The sequence below is a fragment of the Eutrigla gurnardus genome, assembly GCF_963514095.1.
Source record: "Eutrigla gurnardus genome assembly, chromosome: 19".
Taxonomy (NCBI): domain Eukaryota; kingdom Metazoa; phylum Chordata; class Actinopteri; order Perciformes; family Triglidae; genus Eutrigla; species Eutrigla gurnardus.
In genome coordinates this window covers 16,780,319-16,799,848 of record NC_139930.1, presented here as the reverse complement: position 1 = coordinate 16,799,848, position 19,530 = coordinate 16,780,319, and the positions used below count along the sequence as shown (strand labels likewise).

Here is a 19,530-nt window from a genome sequence, read left to right as displayed (position 1 = left end):
GAGCTTCTTTGTTCTCTGCATTTCCATTGTTTGTGACTTTAGGAAGGAAACGTTCAGATGTCAGAATGAGTATTTCAACCTTGTCCTAAATGACTATTTGTTGCTATAAACTTTATCTTCAGTCATTTCTGTGTGAAGGCCATGCAACGACACGTTTACATTTTGTTTTTATTTGTGGAGACAACTTACTGCAGCAAAGTTAACGAGGTAAAAATTAATGAGACGACAGAGTTCAACAGCATTGGATGCTGGATGGTATTTTAGTTGGACAACCCAGCGTTTCCTTTAAAAGGAGAGATTTAAACCAATCAGAAGTCTTGTTCACCACCTTATGCAGTGTGAATCTCCTAATTAGAGATTGATTGAAACCATGAAGGTAGAAGCTGTTTCTGTTCCACTCTGATACAAACGTTAGAAGAACGAAGGAGAGTTAGTGGTGAATAAAAGAAAACACTTTTAAAGTCCAGACAGCGTCGTTGGCTTTGACTTTGGAGGAGGGAAGGAACCAATCAGGGCGGGGGGGAACTCACCCGAAGCCGGAGACCATGCGGCAGACGAGGAACATGCTGTAGCCCTGCACGAAGGAGGACAGGAAGGCGAAGAAGCCGTTGACGGACATGGAGATCAGCAGGCACTGCTTGCGGCCCACCTTGTCGGACAGCCCGCCCCAGAAGAACGCCCCGAACATCATGCCCAGGTACACGATGCTGCCTGCAAACAGCAGAGGGGGATCTCAACCGGCAACCCGCCTGTACATTCACATCACACGCATGAGTCAGGGGCTCATGGGAATATTTCAGATATCATGTGTCATCTCATTTTCATTGTTTTAATACAGATGCAGAAAGTAAACTCATTATATTCAAAATACAAGAATACAAATTATATACACAATAATCAATCATCTGCACACTTCTATATATATATATACCCTCTAATGAGGGTGCAGAAAAAGAGTAGTTTTGACTCCCTGAAACAAGTCTATCTGTCTGAACGTGACGGGGGGAAACGGCGGCATCGACCTCGCGGCATCGACCTCGTGATCGACCTCGCGGCGCTGCATTAAATCCGAGCCTCCGTCTGCTGCAGCAGGAAGTCGGGTCGTTTCTCTTCCTGTCCACGCCAACCATGCAGCATGAAGGAGGGGTCTGGTGGAGACGGGGGGAGACGGGTGGAGACGGGTGGAGGGGTTGTCAGGCCAGTAAATAACTCTCTACGTGCTAATAAAAATGCTAATGCATTGTGGGGGGGGGGAACGCAGACGGAGGAAAAAAGAAGCCTTTCTTTTCTATTTCCTGGTGTTGGCGGCGATGGGGCCGATACACTGGGAGGAGGAGGTCTTATCACGCTGCACAGACGTGAGGCTGAGAGCCGGTGATTCATTACAGGTGTGACAGCCGCCGGATCTTTCTACGCATCGCCACCGCCGCAGGGGAGCTCACTGATTGGCTGCAGGATGTAAAAGAGCCGGCCACAATGGCCAAATATCCAAAACACTGCGTGTACAAACACGGTGACACGGTGAAGCCGTGGACTCGAGGTGATGCTATCTGCTCCCTGGCTTTGTATCTGTAATAAAGGGGGAGGGGGGGAGTTAGGGAGGGGGGGAGTGATGGGGCATCTGAGACGCATTAAGAAGATTTCTGAGATTGGATTTTGGAGTTCAAACTCAGGTCAGACCTTTACAACCTTCACAAGCATCAAGACTGCAGGGCTTTTATGTAAATGAGGGAGAGGGGGCGGAGCTTAGGGACAATAGCTGTGTTTAACTGTCGGCTCCTGCAGCACAATCGCCACTGAATCTGTCCACCGCTGAAAACCCGGGGTTGTAATGTGCTGATAAGACGGAGAACAATACGACCAGAGCGTCTTTATTAAAAGCAACAACAGCTGAGGGACGTCCCTTTGTGGTGTGAAGCTCTCCGAGGGGACCAACAACGCCGTGAGGATGCATCCTCTGGGAGCCATGAATGTCTCTCACCAAATGTAGCACCGATCCATCTGGCACTTCACTAAACCTGAAGCCGAGAGAGAGGGGGCAATATCCAGAGAAAACAGCCAGCTTTCACTAGTTGTCATAGCAACGACAAACATCCAGTGTTAGCGGAACCTAGCAACTTGTTTACGTTGGCTATGGCAACAAGTGGAAGCTACCGCTAGCATCTTAGCCCAACCACCCTGATCAATAAACACCCATAAGATGACAGTTTTTCCTCATATGAATAAAACCAACAATAAGCATCAACATCATCACCCTAAGGACCTTAACGAGGTGATGTCACACGTCATGGATTCATTAGAAACATACATGTACATTCATGGGACGTTAGCTAGCATAGATGCCGTTTGTTAGCATCAGAATAAACTCGCAAATTTGCTACTTTTAAAAAAAAAGTTACAGTGGCCCTACTACGCAGTCGTACGATTACGACCATCTCGTGAGAGTTTCATTTGGTCGGATTGTGTGTTTTCTTGCCCTGGTGGTCTTTGTAGTTTTTATAAATGATGACTACAAATTTAGATTGAGTAGCAGAAGTGCTGCCCCGTGTGACATTACACCTTTAAACACATGTAGAAAACCAGTGGTATGATACCACAACGTAGCAACCCGTCCCGCTGGACCACAGCGCTGATCCCTCACCAGGCTCCCAGCAGACGCCGTCCACGCTCTCATTATTCACCCACGTTCTTCTTCTCTGCAGTAATTAGCTCCGCTTTCTCGTTCCGGCACGGACCAGAGGAGAGCGACGGCGGGGGATTTCCCAGAAGACCCCTGTGTGATTGACAGGTGGCGTACAGGGGAGGGGGGGTGGACCCCCGGGAGAACGGCACATTCCTTTGGTTTTAATCACACGACACCTGCTGATTTGTTTTAATAACATCACCGTTCAGCCGGAACACTTTTACCCAACGTGTTTACAGAAATTAGACATGAAAAACATCTGCTGGCAAGATGAAAACCGCCGTCACCGAGGCGGAACGATCAATTCTTCATCCGATCAGCAGATCAGGAGGAAGACGGCGCCTCCTCAGAGACACATTCAAGACACAATTACAGTTAGCTAGGAATTCAGAGAAGGATGCAACTCATAGCTGTTAAGCTTTGAATGTGATCAGATCAATTGAACCAGAAATGTCGAAAGTCTTTCAAGTAGGAGGGTTTTTAACTTGGTTCGTCACATTTGAGTCGGTTTGGTGCTGAAACTTTAACCACAGGATGAAATCTCTTCTTGTTCCGGTTGCAAAGTCAAAGCAGCGTTATCCTCCCGTTACTGCAGATCATTTCACACTGAAGGTGTCAGTGAGACTCAGACCAAACACACACACACACACACACACACACTGGCAGTAATCCCTCCTGACGTGGCTGGAAAACCCCTTTTCCATGATATGTACTTGTGTGTACGTTGTTGTTGACACACAGAGAACTTGATCCAGAACCTGATCCAGAACCTCATCGACGTCCAGTCTGCTACTGTGTTCCTGCACTCATCTACTGGACTTCAGCAATAACAGATCATTTACTGTGAATGAATTATTCAGAGCCCATTAGAGCTCACACACACTCCATCATGCAGATTGTAACGGTGACGTTATGTCATTCATGAGTCATCGACCTCCACAGAACGTCTACGTTTATTCCTCCAGAGACACGCCAACACCAACGCCACGCCAAAGCCACGGCAACGCCAACGCCACGCCAAAGCCACGCCAACGCCAACACCATGCCAATGCCACGCCAACGCCACGCCAACGCCACGCCAACGCCACGCAAACGCTACGCCAACGCCACGCCAATGCCACACCAACACCAATGCCACGCCAACACCACGCCAACGCCATGCCGTGGTTTGATTGCTTCGTGTTCTGCATTACTCTGCACTTTTTTTCCCACCGATTCAGCACGTTGAATTTGAAAAGTCACTCTGATTGGCTGTTGGGATCGAATGAATCAGCACATGAGAGGAGAAATGGAAAATGGTCATTGGGTTCACGTCGGGCTGGAAGCCGAAATTGGAGGTTTCGGTTATTCGTTCCTTTACGACAGCGAATTAGTCGCAAAAAGTTGCAAATTTGCGAGTTTGGGCTAAATTGTCCTCTAATGGGTGTTTACCATAAAATCACAATTTGGTTCCACTAAGACCAGATGTTTGCCGTTGCTATGACAACAAGTGTAACCAACAATAAGCATCAACATCATCACCCTAAGGACCTGAACGAGGCGTTGCACACGTTGGGATGATTCATTACAAACATAAATGTACATTCATGGGACGTTAGTTAGCGATACGCAGTCGAATTCTTTCGCTATGTTTGGATTCTAAAAAGAAATGATTTGGCTATTCATTTGTTTTTGTTTTTTAAACCCCTCGGGAATACAAAAAAATTAATAAAAAAACCTTTTGGAAAATGCTTCTCATTCAATGAGGAGTGAAATGCTCGGCTTTGTTGGCGTGTCCATGTCGTTTCGGTGCGTCTGGGTCTCAACAAATCTTTTATTTATATGTGAGTTGGTGAAATGACTCATTCTCTCGGTCTCCCACTGAGAGATGAGTCAGAATAAATCTGGGTGAATAATAAACCATCCTATTCCCACAAACAAAGTATGCTTTCACTTCTGGGTTATGAAACCACACAATCATATAAAATAAAAGTGTTCAATATTTATCTGGGAACCATGATTAACAGGTCAAACTTTTATTTTTACATTTATCATATGCTTTTATCTTGTTGTGTGGGTGTCCACCAGGCGTGGACACCCACACAACATTTTCGATACGCAGCTATTTTTGATATTAATGAGACCAGTAATGAAGCCAGCCTGCAAACACACATCCGTGTGGGAGAGATCATCCATGCCTGGCGCCATGACAACCTGCCGGCCAGCTCCGAAAGCAACAAGATCACCGTCACATGTCTGCAGCACGACCACGCAGGTCGTCAGCCGGATGCGGAGTCCACTCATTTCATCATAATAAACACGCCCACCTGTCACTTCATATGTTTTACTTCGGCCAGGTGGGAATCCCTCCCTCGCCTGCAGACCTTTACTTCTGCAAGCGGCGCCAGACGGATTCCTGATGGCTCACCGTAGCTAAAAGTCAGGATTCCTCGCCGTCACTCGCGAATGATATCGTCAGGATTATTGTCAACAACAACAACAATCTCAGACAGCTAACGTACAGATTCAGAGAATTCCTGATGACGTGAAGCGCTTTACATTTTATACTTAACACTTAGCTCTTTACGCTTTACACTTTATACTTTACACTTAGCTCTTTACGCTTTACGCTTTACGCTTTGCACTTTACGCTTTACGCTTCATACTTTACACTTTGCTCTTTACGCTTTACGCTTTACGCTTTACACTTTGCTCTTTACGCTTTACGCTTTGCACTTTGCACTTTACGCTTTACGCTTTACGCTTTACACGTTACGCTTTACACTTTATTCATTTTCCTTCACTTTAAGCACTCTACAATCCAATTAAAACTGTTAATATGATGCTTTCAGATAAAATGCATGAAACCTGATTTAAAATCGTATTTTCTCTATAACAGTGATGTCACAGTGCACCGGAGTACACTTCTACATCACTGTAGCCAGGATGGACGATGATCAAACACAATGTAAACTCTTACCTAGCCATCCGGCGCCGGAGTTGGGGACGCACATGTCGGTCTCAGCGCTGGGCAGGACGAAGCCCACCACAAACACCTCCACGCCGTCCGACATGAGCGCCAGGCCGAGCACAAAGAACAGCTGCCACTGGAAGCGGCCGTGGCCGCACTCCTGCATGATGAGCTCGTACTGCTGGGCGAGCTCCTCCTCATCCGACTGCCGCTCGCTCTCCAGCTCCTTGCTGCTCTTCAGGCCGTCGGAGATCGGCTGGCCCAGCGCCACCCGGCCCTCCCGCTGCTTCCCATCCGGCACGCCCTGGTACTCGCCCTCGTAGATCTCGTCCTCGTCGTCGTGGCCCTCCGTGGCGTCACTGGAGGCTGCGTCCTCCTCCTCGTCATCGTTGGCGTAGCGGCCATCTTGGTCCTCCTCCTCGTCTTCGTTCTGGAAGCGGTTGTAGCTGCGGTGAGTGGAGTATTCGTCGGAGGCTCGATTGACAGCCTTGCTGAGGTTCTTGGCGGCGTGCCTCTTGGCTTCCTTGGCGATGTCCTTGGCACCTTTCGCCAAGGAAGTCCTGTTGTGTGTTTCATCCATCTTGCTGCGAGGGGAATCTGGCACTAAGAGTCTTTTACTTCTAATCTAATGAGATTTATTCCACTGAGAGCTACAAGTGTCAGGTACCTGTTTTATTCTTCAACGTAAAGGCAGTTTATTTTATTAGTCAGCTGCCGGGTCGCTAACGATCAAGTAATGAAGTGTAACTCCATCGGACGGAGCAGCCTGACCGTCGATCCTCCGTCCTGTCAGAGACCAGCAGACGAGACCAGCAGCCTTTTGGAAAGAGAAAAACAAGTTTAGCTCGATTAAAAAAGCCAACTGTCATAAACAGATGACTGCAGTATTTTCTCGGCATGATGAAAAAGAACTTCAAAAGAGCGTTTCGACACCGAGGCGGATGCAAAAGTATGAATCTATGTATGAAGTGGAAACGCTTCACTGCGAAGGCTTTAATGAAAGAGAACTGGGAAATGTCAGTGAGTATTTTCAGACTGAAACTCATCGATACAAACGCATGGATAAAATATTACAGACTGAGACACCTGTAAATATAATGCAATGCCATTCATAAGCGACACAAATACATATCAGCACATCGTCGACATATTGACAAACGCTTTCAGCTTGTATGCAGCTCATAAATTGCATGTTTTGTTGCCTTTTTATACAATTATTTTGGTGAAAGGTGGATTCAGTGCAGTCGTGGAAAAAAAAAAACACGACTGAACAATGTGCATTTTTGAATTATACAGAAAATGTGCTGTAATGGTGATAGGTCAGTTTGCTAGAAAACGAGAAAAACTCTACTTAATTGCAATCGTGTCATTGAAGTATTTCTGGAGTGTTTCCAGGATTACAGCGTTTTTTCTCACATTATAAGTTTGCTGATGACGAGTCAAATAGAACTGAAATAGGGTGACATCAATCATACAAACATGGTTATGTATCCCACATTCAAGTTCATTACATTCTTGGAGATTGGTTTTTATGTGATCCTGTTTCTGGACCAGGACCACATGTCAGCAATAAAACCGAGTCCCCTTCAGGGCTCCAGACCGGCTCGGCCTCCCAGAGGACCTGACGCCAGCCATCCGTCACCAGACCCTGAGACCGCTGCAGGACGTAGTCCAGCCCCACGCTGCCCCCCCAGAGGCCTTCAGCAACGTTGTTATAGTCAGGTCTATTACAGACTACAGACTGGACCTTTATTGCCTTTCTAATCGGAAAACACTCTGCATCTTATAGTTAAAGGTTGCTCTAACATAAAAAACAAGGGGGCGGGACTTTGTCGGTTCAACAATACGTTCAAAGTCTGTGGTTTTTCCAAATTACTTACTCAACCTTTAATGTCTATCATTTGTTACCCAGCAATCAATGCAAATGAAGAAAACAGGGCATTTATGTGGATGTTTATAGCTACACATTCAGATTCACATTCAATTTGCCTCCATATTACATATCAATCATTTTAAGATTATAAAAGTATTAGTTTTGTAGCCGGGATTTTTTTTACTAGTAAATCCAAAATAAAGCATTTCTGTGTCGGTGTCTGCAGTCGGTGGAGTGGAAAGCCTCGGTGGAGAGCCCAGACCGGCTGAAGAGGCCCCAGCTAGACGGTGGCAGGTTGATGTATGGTGTTTCAGCTCACCTTTGCTCCGCTGGATTAGATAAAACATCGGTCGGGGGATCCGTCATCTGGACAACGGGCGCCGGGCAACGTGGAGCCCCCGAGAGAGTTTGGTGCAATGCAGCAACGCAAAGAAGTAGGAAGTGTGTTTGTTCTAACTAACTTGATGAGGAGACGCGTGTTACCTTCGGCTTCAGGACAGGAAATAAGACCGCCATCATTCAGTTGAAGCATGAAGGTAAAACAAAGCATTTTTACACCTTTTTAGTATTTTTAGTGAAACGATGCTTGAGGGATCAGATATTTATAATGTGGTTGCATCATCTCTCAGCTTTCACGTTTTTAAATTCAAATAGTTGTACTGAATAAAGTGCAGTCCCGGCTAAATATATGACACCTCCGGGAAAAAGAACAGCATTGTTGAAATGACTTAAAATGCTTTTCTTACGGAGTCAGAAAGATCGATGGAGAGACGGAGGAGTCTTAGAGTAGCTGCAGGTTTCAAGAAAGATAGAACCATTACAGGCTAATATTTTAAACCTTTAGCCATAGATTTTATATAAGAAGTGGATGTCGTCACCTCACAACTACTTTGCAGCCTCAAGTCCGACATTTAAACCTTAAATTAATATCATGCTGGATTGAAGAAGACTTGAAACTAGAGATTGAGACCATAAACTCATGTCTACAGTGTTTACTGAGATAATACATCAAGAGAGAAGTAGGACCATTTTCTCAAAGACTTCTATACAACCAGACAGGAGTCGCCCCCTGGTGGCCAGCAGAGATAATGACAGTTTAAGGCACTTCAGTGTTGAAGTGTTTCTTTTTTAGAAGCGTATCTTCCTATTTTCAGGTATAAAAACTGCAACATGACACTGTGTCGCCTTTTAAAAGCTTTAGATGTTCAGATGAATTTTAGTCTCATAAAAGCACATTAAAGGCTAAACACACTTATAATGGCGGGGGGATGATGGGCCGGTCCGAGTGTGATCCTGGTCTCAGTGCACCTAATCACGCCGAGAATCTCAAAGTCATGTTCTCGATGGTGATGCAGAATATGAACGCCACTGCTCTCCTGCTGACATTTAATTACTCGTGATAAGTGAACGCTGCCCTCCTCGTAACGCGGCCGTTAACGCTGACATTCCCAACATCACTCTTTAACGGCCATAACGTCCCGTACAGCCGCCGCATATTGTTGATGGTGTGACCGGGGGTTTATTATTATTATTATTATTACAAAGGCATCCGTACGATGTGATTTTAGCAATCAGCAAAAAACAAAAGTCCTGCGAGCTCTGAATCAGCAGAGGAACGATTTCCCTCACAGTCGTGCTGTCATGGTCCGCTGACGCCATGCAGCACGTTCATTAATCACTCACACACACACACACACACACACATACACACACACACTCACACACACACACACACACACACACACACACACACACACACACACACACACACACACACACACACACAAAGGGACCCCCTACAGCAGCTGGTCGAACTCCAGCAGTCTGCAAAGCCTCACAATCGTCATTACATACAGGCAATCAGCCAGCTGTGTGTGTGTGTGTATTAGTGTGTGTGTGTGTGTGTGTGTGTGTGTGTGTGTGTGTGTGTGTGTGTGTGTGTTAGTGAGTGTGTGTGTGTTTTTTTTTTGACATTTGGACCTCACTCATAATTTTCAAGAGAAGAATTTGCCACATATTTCTGTGATACTCAAAGAATCAGAATTAAGTTCAACATTCTCACAGCAGATCGTTCTCACGTCTGAACGTTGAATATGAAAATACAGTCTGCAGCCAGTTGGATTAGCTTAGCATGAATGGAATATAATAGAGGGACGTAGGGAGCAGGTCCTCTTCACAGAGTCCACCACGTTCCTACGGTGGCCCAGAAGGGACAAAACCAACACTTTGGGTTTTTACGGGACCTAAAATACAACGTAGAGCTCCGACACGCGTGATCGATAACGAGAGACCAAAATGTGTAAAAGCGTTGGACTGTCTTCTGTTGCCGTTAACGACCATTATAACGGTAAAGATGGCGTAGCCACCTTTTAGTAGAAAGGGAGGGGGGGGGGGGGGGGGGGTGGATGCCACCAAAACCACACGAGTCACTTAAATCACTGGTGTGGATGTTTACTGCAAAACGTTTGTGTCTAATTTACTCGAACAGGAACGACATGAAAGTATCAGAATATAATCCATATATCAATCCACGATCATCCACACGCCTTCTGGGAAACTCTTCTGTCTTTAACGACTTGATGACGTTGCACTCGCTACATCTGTCCAGGCTCCTGATTGGCTGACAGATGCACGTGTGGTGCAGACCCACGCCAGCCAGGTAAATGCCTCTGTGTTGGGACGAAGCCGAGATGACAAACACGGGAACAAAGAGATGAAGTCTGAACGCAAACACGGACGTGAACGCGCACATGCACGCGCTGCTGGTGAGATCTGCACCAAACACCTGCTGCATGTCTCCGACCGCACAGCGTCTGCAACTCAGCCCTCACTTTCCCTCCTTTTGTGTCCACGTGCACCGGCGTGCACGGCGTGCACCGGCGTGCACGCTGCAGAGCCACAGAGCACCCTGCACAGGAAGGAGCATCAATCACCGCCGAGGCTTTGACGCAAGTCGCGTCCCATAATTAGATTTCGGGCTGTCCTGCTGCCTGGAAATCAATCCTCCCTACGTGGCTGGGCAGTCAGACCCCCCCTACACACACACACACACACACACTCACACACACACACACACACACACACACACACACACACACACACCACCGCATTGAACATCCTCCTGAGTAATGGATGGAGCTGTTCTCCATCTCTGTGCATCTCACTGCAGACCCACTCTGCCCGCTCAGGGGGAAGCTCGGGGGTTGCCTCCACGACGACGACCACCACACACACACACGCACGCACACACACACACACACACACCTCACATCTGGGGAAGTCACTAAAACGCTATGTAACTGCTGCATTTGATTAAAAAATAAAAATGAAGAATAAATAGTGCATGTCTCAAGAATATAATCTGATTAAAAAAAAAATCTGTGAACACAAATATAGATACAAATATATTTAATAAATATATATTATATAAATATAATTCATTATATATAAATATATACATAATAAATACAAATAAATATCTGATCAAATATAAATGTGAATTTTTAATGATGCTTAAGCTGGACAACTCTTAGAAAGTTGCTCAACTTTTCCCGTCAATCGTGCAGGAGGATTTAATTCATAACGTAGGGAGGAAAAACGATCACCAGGTGGATCCGACATCTCTTCTGTTTCATTTTGGAAAATCAAATGTCCCCAAAGAAAACAGGTGGATCCACGGTGAGGAGGTGAGGAGGAGGTGAAGTACTAGTTTCTGCACGTTTAAAAAAAAGAAGAAGAAAATACTCACAGGCTGCAGAGGACCAGACGCATCGTACCGAGCTCGACGAGTCGCTGCTTCCTGGTGTCCCCCCTCTCTCTCTCTCTCCCTCTCTCTCTCCCTCTCTCTCTCTCTCTGTCTCCCTCGCTTTGTCTCCCTCTCTCTCTCTCTACACAGCGACAGAAATACCGAGCATCGTGTTTCTCCTCTTCTTTGATGCAGCAGCGTTTTTTTTGGAGCTCTGCTGCAGTCCGAGGAAGACGAGATGCTGAGGGGAGGTGGGAGGCTGAGTGTGATGGAGGAGGAGGAGGAGGAGGAGGGGAGGGGAGGAGGGAGGGGGGAGGAGGCAGACTGAAATCAATACCAGGCCTGTATCCTCTGAACAATAGTGAGCATATTCTCCTGTGATACAGCAACAGAGCGGTGCAGCGTCACAGCGAGTCAAAAGTCCACTCTCATGAAATCTATTATACAATAATCTGTTTATAAGCTGTTTGTCTATATGCTGCCCCCCCGTCTGCTTGCCTTTCACTGCTCCAGAAAATAAGATAAAAACATCTGAAAGGTGTTGAGTTAGAAAGGAGGGAGGGAGGGAGGAAGGAAAGGAGGGAGGGTGGAAGGAAGGAAGGAAGGAAAGAAGGAAGGAAGGAAGGAAGGGAGGAAGGAAGGAAAGGAAGAAGGAAGGAAGGAAGGAAAGGAGGGAGGGAGGAAGGAAGGAAGGAAGGAAGGAAGGAAAGGAGAGAGGAAGGAAGGAAGGAAGGAAGGAAGGAAGGAAGGAAGGAAGGAAGGAAGGAAGGGAGGAAGGAAGGAAGGAAGGAAGGAAGGAAGGAAGGAAGGGAGGAAGGGAGGAAGGAAGGAAGGAAGGAAGGAAGGAAGGAAGGAAGGAAGGAAGGAAAGGAGGGAGGGAGGAAGGAAGGAAGGAAGGAAGGAAGGAAGGAAGGAAAGGAGGGAGGGAGGAAGGAAGGAAGGAAGGAAAGGAGAGAGGAAGGAAGGAAGGAAGGAAGGAAGGAAGGAAGGAAGGAAGGAAGGAAGGAAGGAAAGGAGAGAGGAAGGAAGGAAGGAAGGAAGGAAGGAAGGAAAGGAGAGAGGAAGGAAGGAAGGAAGGAAGGAAGGAAGGAAGGAAGGAAGGGAGGGAGGAAGGGAGGAAGGGAGGAAAGGAGGGAGGAAGGAGGGAAGGAAGGAAGGAAGGAAGGAAGGAAGGAAGGAAGGAAAGAAGGAAGGAAGGAAGGAAGGAAGGAAGGAAGGAAGGAGGGAGGGAGGGAGGGAGGGTCCTTTGCACCTTCTGAAGAAGTCGGTCGGCACTAAAGTTTGAGGCTAAATGTGTCCAGAGCTCAATGCGGACTTCTGTGTGTGTATGTGTGTGTGTGTGTGTGTGTGTGTGTGTGTGTGTGTGTGTGTGTGTGTGTGTGTGTGTGTGTGTGTGTGTGTGTGTGTGTTGAGGAGCCCCCGAGGAGCCGTTATGAAGTCCAGTGAATGAGCGCTCCTCTCACAGATTAGCATCACAGGAAGGAAGAACCCCCCCTTACTCACTCACTCATATCAAGCTATGCAGATGGATTTGCATTTCTATCCAGCAGCTGTTGTTTAATTTGAGGGGCTGAAATGAATACACACATGCCTGCACACACACACACACACACACACACACACACACACACAACATGAAAGTACTCATCTGGACTAAAACGCTCCTGCATTAACATAACGGCGCTGGTTCTGATGTCGGGATTATGAATCTCTTCATCCGTTATCTTCTGGTTTTCAGGTCACATGGGTGAAAATAAGACGTCAGTCTGCGATGTCGTGCAACGTAGAGGACACACTAACACACAATAACACACACTAATGTTTGCCATTGGATGTAAATCGGGAAAAATCACAAAAATCCATAACACTATATGTGTTGAACTGTTGGACCGAACAGTCTTGTGATCCTGGATTGGAGTCTTGTGATCCTGGATCAGGTTCACACATAAAGGTCCAGTTCCCGGATCAAACCATTGCAATTTTCCAACAGGTCTGGTTTGCATCGTACTGGCCACCAGGGGGCGCTTTGATGTTAAAGGTTGAGTAGGTGATTCTATTCAGAAACACTTTCTGTTATAATCCTCGTAACAAACCCATATCAATGAACATGGAATGCTCTGATATTAAAACAACATTTAAAATGTCATCTGTGGCCGTGGCACGACTGTAAAAACATCGTCCAATCAAACGAGTCGGCCATCTGTCGATGCTTTCTTCCTGATTTTACTCTGCCGATCTTTGGCGTTCTGGGGGCGGGGCTTTGAACAGGACCGAATGAAGGGGGCGGGGCTTTGAACAGAGGTCTGAATGAAGGGGGAGGGGCTTTGAACAGAGGTCTGAATGAAGGGGGCGGGGCTTTGAATAGAGGTCTGAATGAAGGGGGCGGGGCTTTGAATCGAGGTCTGAACGAAGGGGGCGGGGCTTAGTCGGTTCAGTGATGCGTTCGAAGCCCCTGGTTTTTTTACATATTACCTACTCAACTTTGAATATGAGTTGTAATATTTAAGGTTATGTTAATATTAAAGTGTAATATTACTGTAATACTGTAAACTCAATTACTCTCGTCGTTCCCTTCCTCTGAATGAGCCGCCATGGTGTCCATGAAGCAGCTTCGGGAGGACACTGAGATGATGTACTGCAGACTGGGATGTGTGTGATATGGAGTTTAATTGATTTGTAATTATCCGGCCCGGTGGCCGCCTCGTCTCAGCGCCTTAACGGAACAGAGCGTTGTTAGAGAGCTCTGCTCTGGAATGCATCAGGATGCTCTGCTTTGTTTCCCCTGTAATTACACACTCCACTCATCGTCCTACTCATACTGCACACACACACACACAGACACATGCACACACCTTTGTGAAAGGCATTTTCAGAAGCAGGTAATTACTTGTTTTTGCTTTTACTTCCAAACCACTGAGTAAGTACTTTAGAAGGAGACAACAATAGTAGGTGAATTGAAGATGGATGGATTGATGTTATATATATATATATATATATATATATATATATATATATATATATATATATATATATATATATATGCAGTAAACAAGCTCTAATATTATTGTTACGTCTGCTCGTGGTCTCTGACCTGCACAGCCCCCCCAGGTCGTCACAGGGGGCCGAGCGGATACTTCTGTCTCTGCAAACCTGCAAATGCCAAATGACGCAAACGGTTATTTCGAGGGCCGATAGTTTGTGTAACAATCCGTGGGTTTCTTTGGATCACCTGAAGCTTCGGAACCCTTTAAACTAAAGCGTATTTATTGAAGTATTTGATTACGTAGATTAATTGTAAATTGTGCTGTCGTGATTTTCCCTCCGAGGGTTCCTGAGCATTAAAGGACCGACCTGCCGGTGTGACATGAACCCTGGTGATGACGCTGTAGAACGCTCCGGGCTCTAACCTTCCTCCCTTCTTTCACTTTCTTTTCCCATCACGGGAAGCAAAGAAATAAATAAAAAGGAGATTTTTTTGCTAACAAGCAATTGTCTTTATCTTTGCACAGGGTCGACCATGAAGTTTGCAAATGTCTTTATATTTTTTGTAACATAATATATAATGTATATAATTTGCTACACTGTAAACACGCTGACTTCTTCTGATTGTAGCAATTCTTTCATATTCATGTGATGATGTAATTTACTTTTATTCTCAGGATAATCATCGTGTTGATTGTTCATCGACGCAGCTCTGCCGAGGCTTTTATTCTGAAGAATGTTGGTTTTATGTGGAAACAACAGGAAGTGACTGTGCCACGGACAAAAGGAATACTTACATTTTCTTTTAATTATATATAAATATTCAATTCTTCTAGAGCGACAATGAAGCTACAACCAGGAGTTGATTGATTAGCTTAGCATAAAGACTGTTAGCTCCTCGTCGTTCAGACAAACACAGTCATCGAGGAGGCCTCTGTTCCTGTCCCGTGTAAAACTAGTTGTAAACGTACGAGGTCATAAGTCAACACTCTGATGACATGTTAGTCACGTGACCAGTGGAGAGGAAGTGGACGTTGTGTTTCCTCCTGAAACGCAGTAACACGGTGTGTGTGTGTGTGTGTGTGTGTGTGTGTGTGTGTGTGTGTGTGTGTGTGTTTCTCGGTTATAGAATGTGTGCTCCGTAATTTGTCATCTTCCATTAGGAACGAGGAGAATAGATGCAAAGTGACAGTGATGTTAATTACTTTTCCCTCCTTGTCAGCCAGAGGTGAAGAGATGGAAGGAGGGAGGGAGGGAGGGAGAGAGAGGAGGGAGAGACAGAGGAGGGAGGGAGGAAGGGAAGAAGGAAGGAAGGAGAGAGGAGGGAAGGAGGAGGGAGAGAGAGAGAGGAGGGAAGGAAGGTAGGAAGGAGAGAGAGGAGGGAGGGAGAGAGAGAGGAGGGAGGGAGAGAGAGAGAGAGAGGAGGGAGAGAGAGGAGGGAAGGAAGGAAGGAAGGAAGGAGAGAGAGGAGGGAGGGAGGGAGAGAGAGAGAGAGGAGGGAAGGAAGGAAGGAGAGAGAGGAGGGAGAGAGAGAGAGAGAGAGGAGGGAGGGAGAGAGAGGAGGGAAGGAAGGAAGGAAGGAAGGAAGGAAGGAAGGAAGGAAGGAGAGAGAGGAGGGAGGGAGAGAGAGAGAGGAGGGAAGGAAGGAAGGAAGGAAGGAAGGAAGGAAGGAAGGAAGTTCCGGTGTTTTCTGTGATGGATGTGAAGTATTAAAGTAAGTGTTGAGGAGCTGCAGAGCAACACAACTACAACGTCTTTAATGTGAAAGTACCATCGTGTAAATAATCGGGTGCATCGATTCTTTGGTGGTTTGAGGTTTGAGAGGGAATCAGTAGCATCACGATATTTACTGTGGTGTTACCGTGACGACAGTTTACCTGCAGACAAAAATAATCACTGAAGAAACAAAACCCGAGAACAGATGATCAGGAAATCAACCTTGTGTGAGACGTTTTCAGCTCATCTGCATCCAACTGGGAGGTCGGCGTGTCGGGGGCGAGGCGGACGGGAATCAAACAGGCGTTGTTTCTCCCTCCCACACACACGGGCTCACAGCCGGGGAGATTCCTCGGCCGGTTGGATATCCGGCGGCTACAGTGGAAAAATCCAAGACTCAGCACTTTTGTGTGGTCCGGATGGAGCTGACGGGTTGAAGCCTCTCTTAATCACCACGGTAACGAGCAGCGATTAGTTGGCGTGAGGCGTCCCATCGCATCCATCAGGGCTCCTGTCTGCTGCCGTTAGTGTACCCACGGCAGCCCTTACTGGCCCAGCGCAATAAACCAGTCCTCCCAGTTCACTGCAGAGGAGTGGAGGTGTTTCCTCTTCAGCTCCATGAGGATTTTAGAAACTTCCAGGTCGGTGCTGAAATGCAGCAAGATGGAAAACGTAGATATGGACCTTAACGCGGTTTCTGAGCCTCTTAAACGTTTCCTAAGTAATTTATCTGCTAGCTCTGCTGGATCGTAGACCAGAGGTCTCAATGTTTTCAGGCCAAGGACCCCCAAGACCTATAGAGACCCGATGGAGGGACCTCCAAGGCCTATAGAGACCCTGTGGAGGGACCCCTAAGGCCTATAGAGACCTGGTGGAGGGACCTCCAAGGCCTATAGAGACCCGGTGGAGGGACCCCCAAGACCTATAGAGACCCCGTGGAGGGACCCCCAAAGCCTATAGAGACCCGGTGGAGGGACCCCTAAGGTATTTGATTGGCCTGCTAAAAGAAGAAGGTCATCGTGAGCCATCTGTACTGGATGTTGAACCTTTATTTTCCAGATATGAACCGGTTCCTGCTCCCAGACCTCCTGCTGTGGTCTTCGAGGGGAACCGTTCCCAGTCACGACTGTTATTCGTCCAGGAAGAGAAACCGCTGAGTCGGCAAAGCCCGCCTGTCTCGGGAAGGTCAAAGCGTTCCCGCGCCGCTGACAAACGAGCTGTATTTCAGGCCGGCGTTCTGCTCTGGTGTGTTTAAAGACGGGGAGGGAGGAGAGGACACACACACACACACACTTCCCTCCTTCCCACAATCCACTGCTTCACCCAGATGTGCAGTATACTGACAATGCAGTGACATTGTGTAATATTATTATTATTCTATGGCGGTCTCTGAGTTTACAACAACGAGAGATGATGGACGATGTTTCCCTGACTCTTTAAACTCATGACGTCAGACATGCTTTCTGCCTGAGAACCGTTTGTGTCGTTGTTTACATTCCTGCTTGTGCAAACAGAAAAAAACACTTCACGAACTTGTTTCTTCGTTTGTGCTGCTGAACTGAAGAGTGAAAGAGACGTTCAGTCTGCTCATCTAGAATACCACACCGCCCCCTACTGGTAAAACCGGGGACTGAGCTTTCCTCCCTGTCAGAGAGTGAAGTCTCAGTCATGTCTGCCATGCAGAGCCTTTTAAATCATACTTTATTACAGCGGGGTCAGCGGACTGAGGCTGAAAGAGGTGAAGGTGTTTAACCTGCAGAAACACAAATGACCAGCGTCTCAAATAACATTTACATGAAGCTTACATTGCTTGATTTTTTTAGATTTTTAAATTCAGCTATTTTTTTTTTAAAGTTTGTGTTCATTTTTAACCTGTAGATCTTCAGGTGTGTGTGTGTGTGTGTGTGTGTGTGTGTGTGTGTGTGTGTGTGTGTGTGTGTTGAGATGATCTACGACAATTTAAATTAAATTCAACAGTGTTGGCGACCAGGAGATTGGAGCCAAATATTTCTCATCTGACTGGACAGAAACCAGCTGGTCAGCACCCATAAGCAGCAGCATTAGGGCACCAGAGGGCGCTGCTGCCGCTATCTTCGGTCTCTAATAATTATTAATAATTATTAATTATACATTTAAAACACATTGACATGTGCTGCCCTCTGATTAAACTCACCCATCACATGTTGACTAAACACTTCCTGCTGGTTTCCTGGCAACCGTTTCCAAAAGGATGTCATGTTGTCAGGATTTGTGTCACAGCTGTTGCACCTTGATGGGATAAAAACACACATACACACACATACACACACGCACACACACACACACACACACACACACACATACACACTGTGACTATATACAGCACCAGCAGAGGGCACAGAGAGCCAATCAGGCAGATCCAGCTCTGGTCCAACCCTGAGGTTTCTAATGCAAGACTTTCGTGAGACTCCCTCCCTCCTTCACTCACTCCCTCACTCCCTCCTTCACTCACTCCCTCCCTCACTCCCTCCCTCCTTCACTCACTCCCTCACTCCCTCCTTCACTCAATCCCTCCCTCCCTCACTCACTCACTCACTCACTCACTCACTCACTCACTCACTCCGTCCCTCCCTCCCTCACTCACTCACCCCCTCACTCACTCACTCACTCACTCACTCATTCACTCCCTCCCTTCCTCACTCCGTCCTTCCCTCCCTCACTCACTCACCCCCTCACTCACTCACTCACTCCCTCCTTCACTCACTCACTCACTCACTCACTCACTCCCTCCCTCACTCATTCACTCCCTCCCTCCCTCACTCACTCACCCCCTCACTCACTCACTCACTCACTCCCTCCTTCACTCACTCACTCACTCACTCACTCACTCGCTCCCTCACTCATTCACTCCCTCCCTCACTCACTCCCTCCCTCACTCACTCACTCACTCACTCACTCCCTCCCTCCCTCCGTCCCTCCCTCACTCACTCACCCCCTCACTCACTCACTCACTCCCTCCTTCACTCACTCACTCCCTCCCTCCCTCCCTCCCCCCCTCACCCCTCACTCGCTCCCTCACTCATTCACTCCCTCCCTCCCTCCCTCCCTCACTCACTCATTCACTCCCTCCCTCCCTCCCTCACTCCCTCCCCCCTCTCCACAGTCATATCCACGGTCACAGCTGCTAAATTAGCCTTCTTCTTATAAATGTGTTTGTCCCTCTATGAACTCGTTATTGAGGCTCTTTCTTAAAGGTCTGTGAGGAAGAGCACATGACCCCCCCCCCCTCCCCCTGCTGACCTGTGTGGAACATGCAGCTCCAAAGAGGATGTGATGTAATAGTCCCGGTCCTCCAGATGAGTCCAGGTCCAGTAAGTGGGGGTTGGTGTGATTGAATCAGCTGTTTGGATGTGATCCCAGTGGAGCGACAGGTTTACAGTTATCCTCACCCTGCAACCGGAACGTTCCACACACAGGGCCACTGTTGCTTGGTGCCTTGAAGACCGGTTGTTTGCCGTTGCTATGGCAACAAGTGGAAGCTACCGCTAGCATCTTAGCCCAACCCCCCCCCCCCCCGCCCCCCCGATCAATAATCACCATAA

The 19,530-nt window shown here is 47.1% G+C and overlaps 1 protein-coding gene across 1 annotated transcript in view; it reads right to left on the bottom strand.

Moving 5' to 3' along the window:
• LOC311029632 (synaptic vesicle glycoprotein 2C-like) overlaps window positions 1-11,384 on the bottom strand; it is a 19,263-nt gene extending 7,879 nt beyond the window's left edge. Inside the window, exons 1-3 of the mRNA XM_084034862.1 lie at window positions 11,255-11,384; window positions 5,643-6,450; window positions 531-711 (exon numbers count right to left, since the gene is read on the bottom strand). Coding sequence (XP_083890988.1) covers window positions 531-711; window positions 5,643-6,213 — 752 coding nt within the window. The 5' untranslated portion in view covers window positions 6,214-6,450; window positions 11,255-11,384. The remainder of the gene's footprint in view (window positions 1-530; window positions 712-5,642; window positions 6,451-11,254) is intronic.
• Window positions 11,385-19,530: the final 8,146 nt, after the last annotated feature.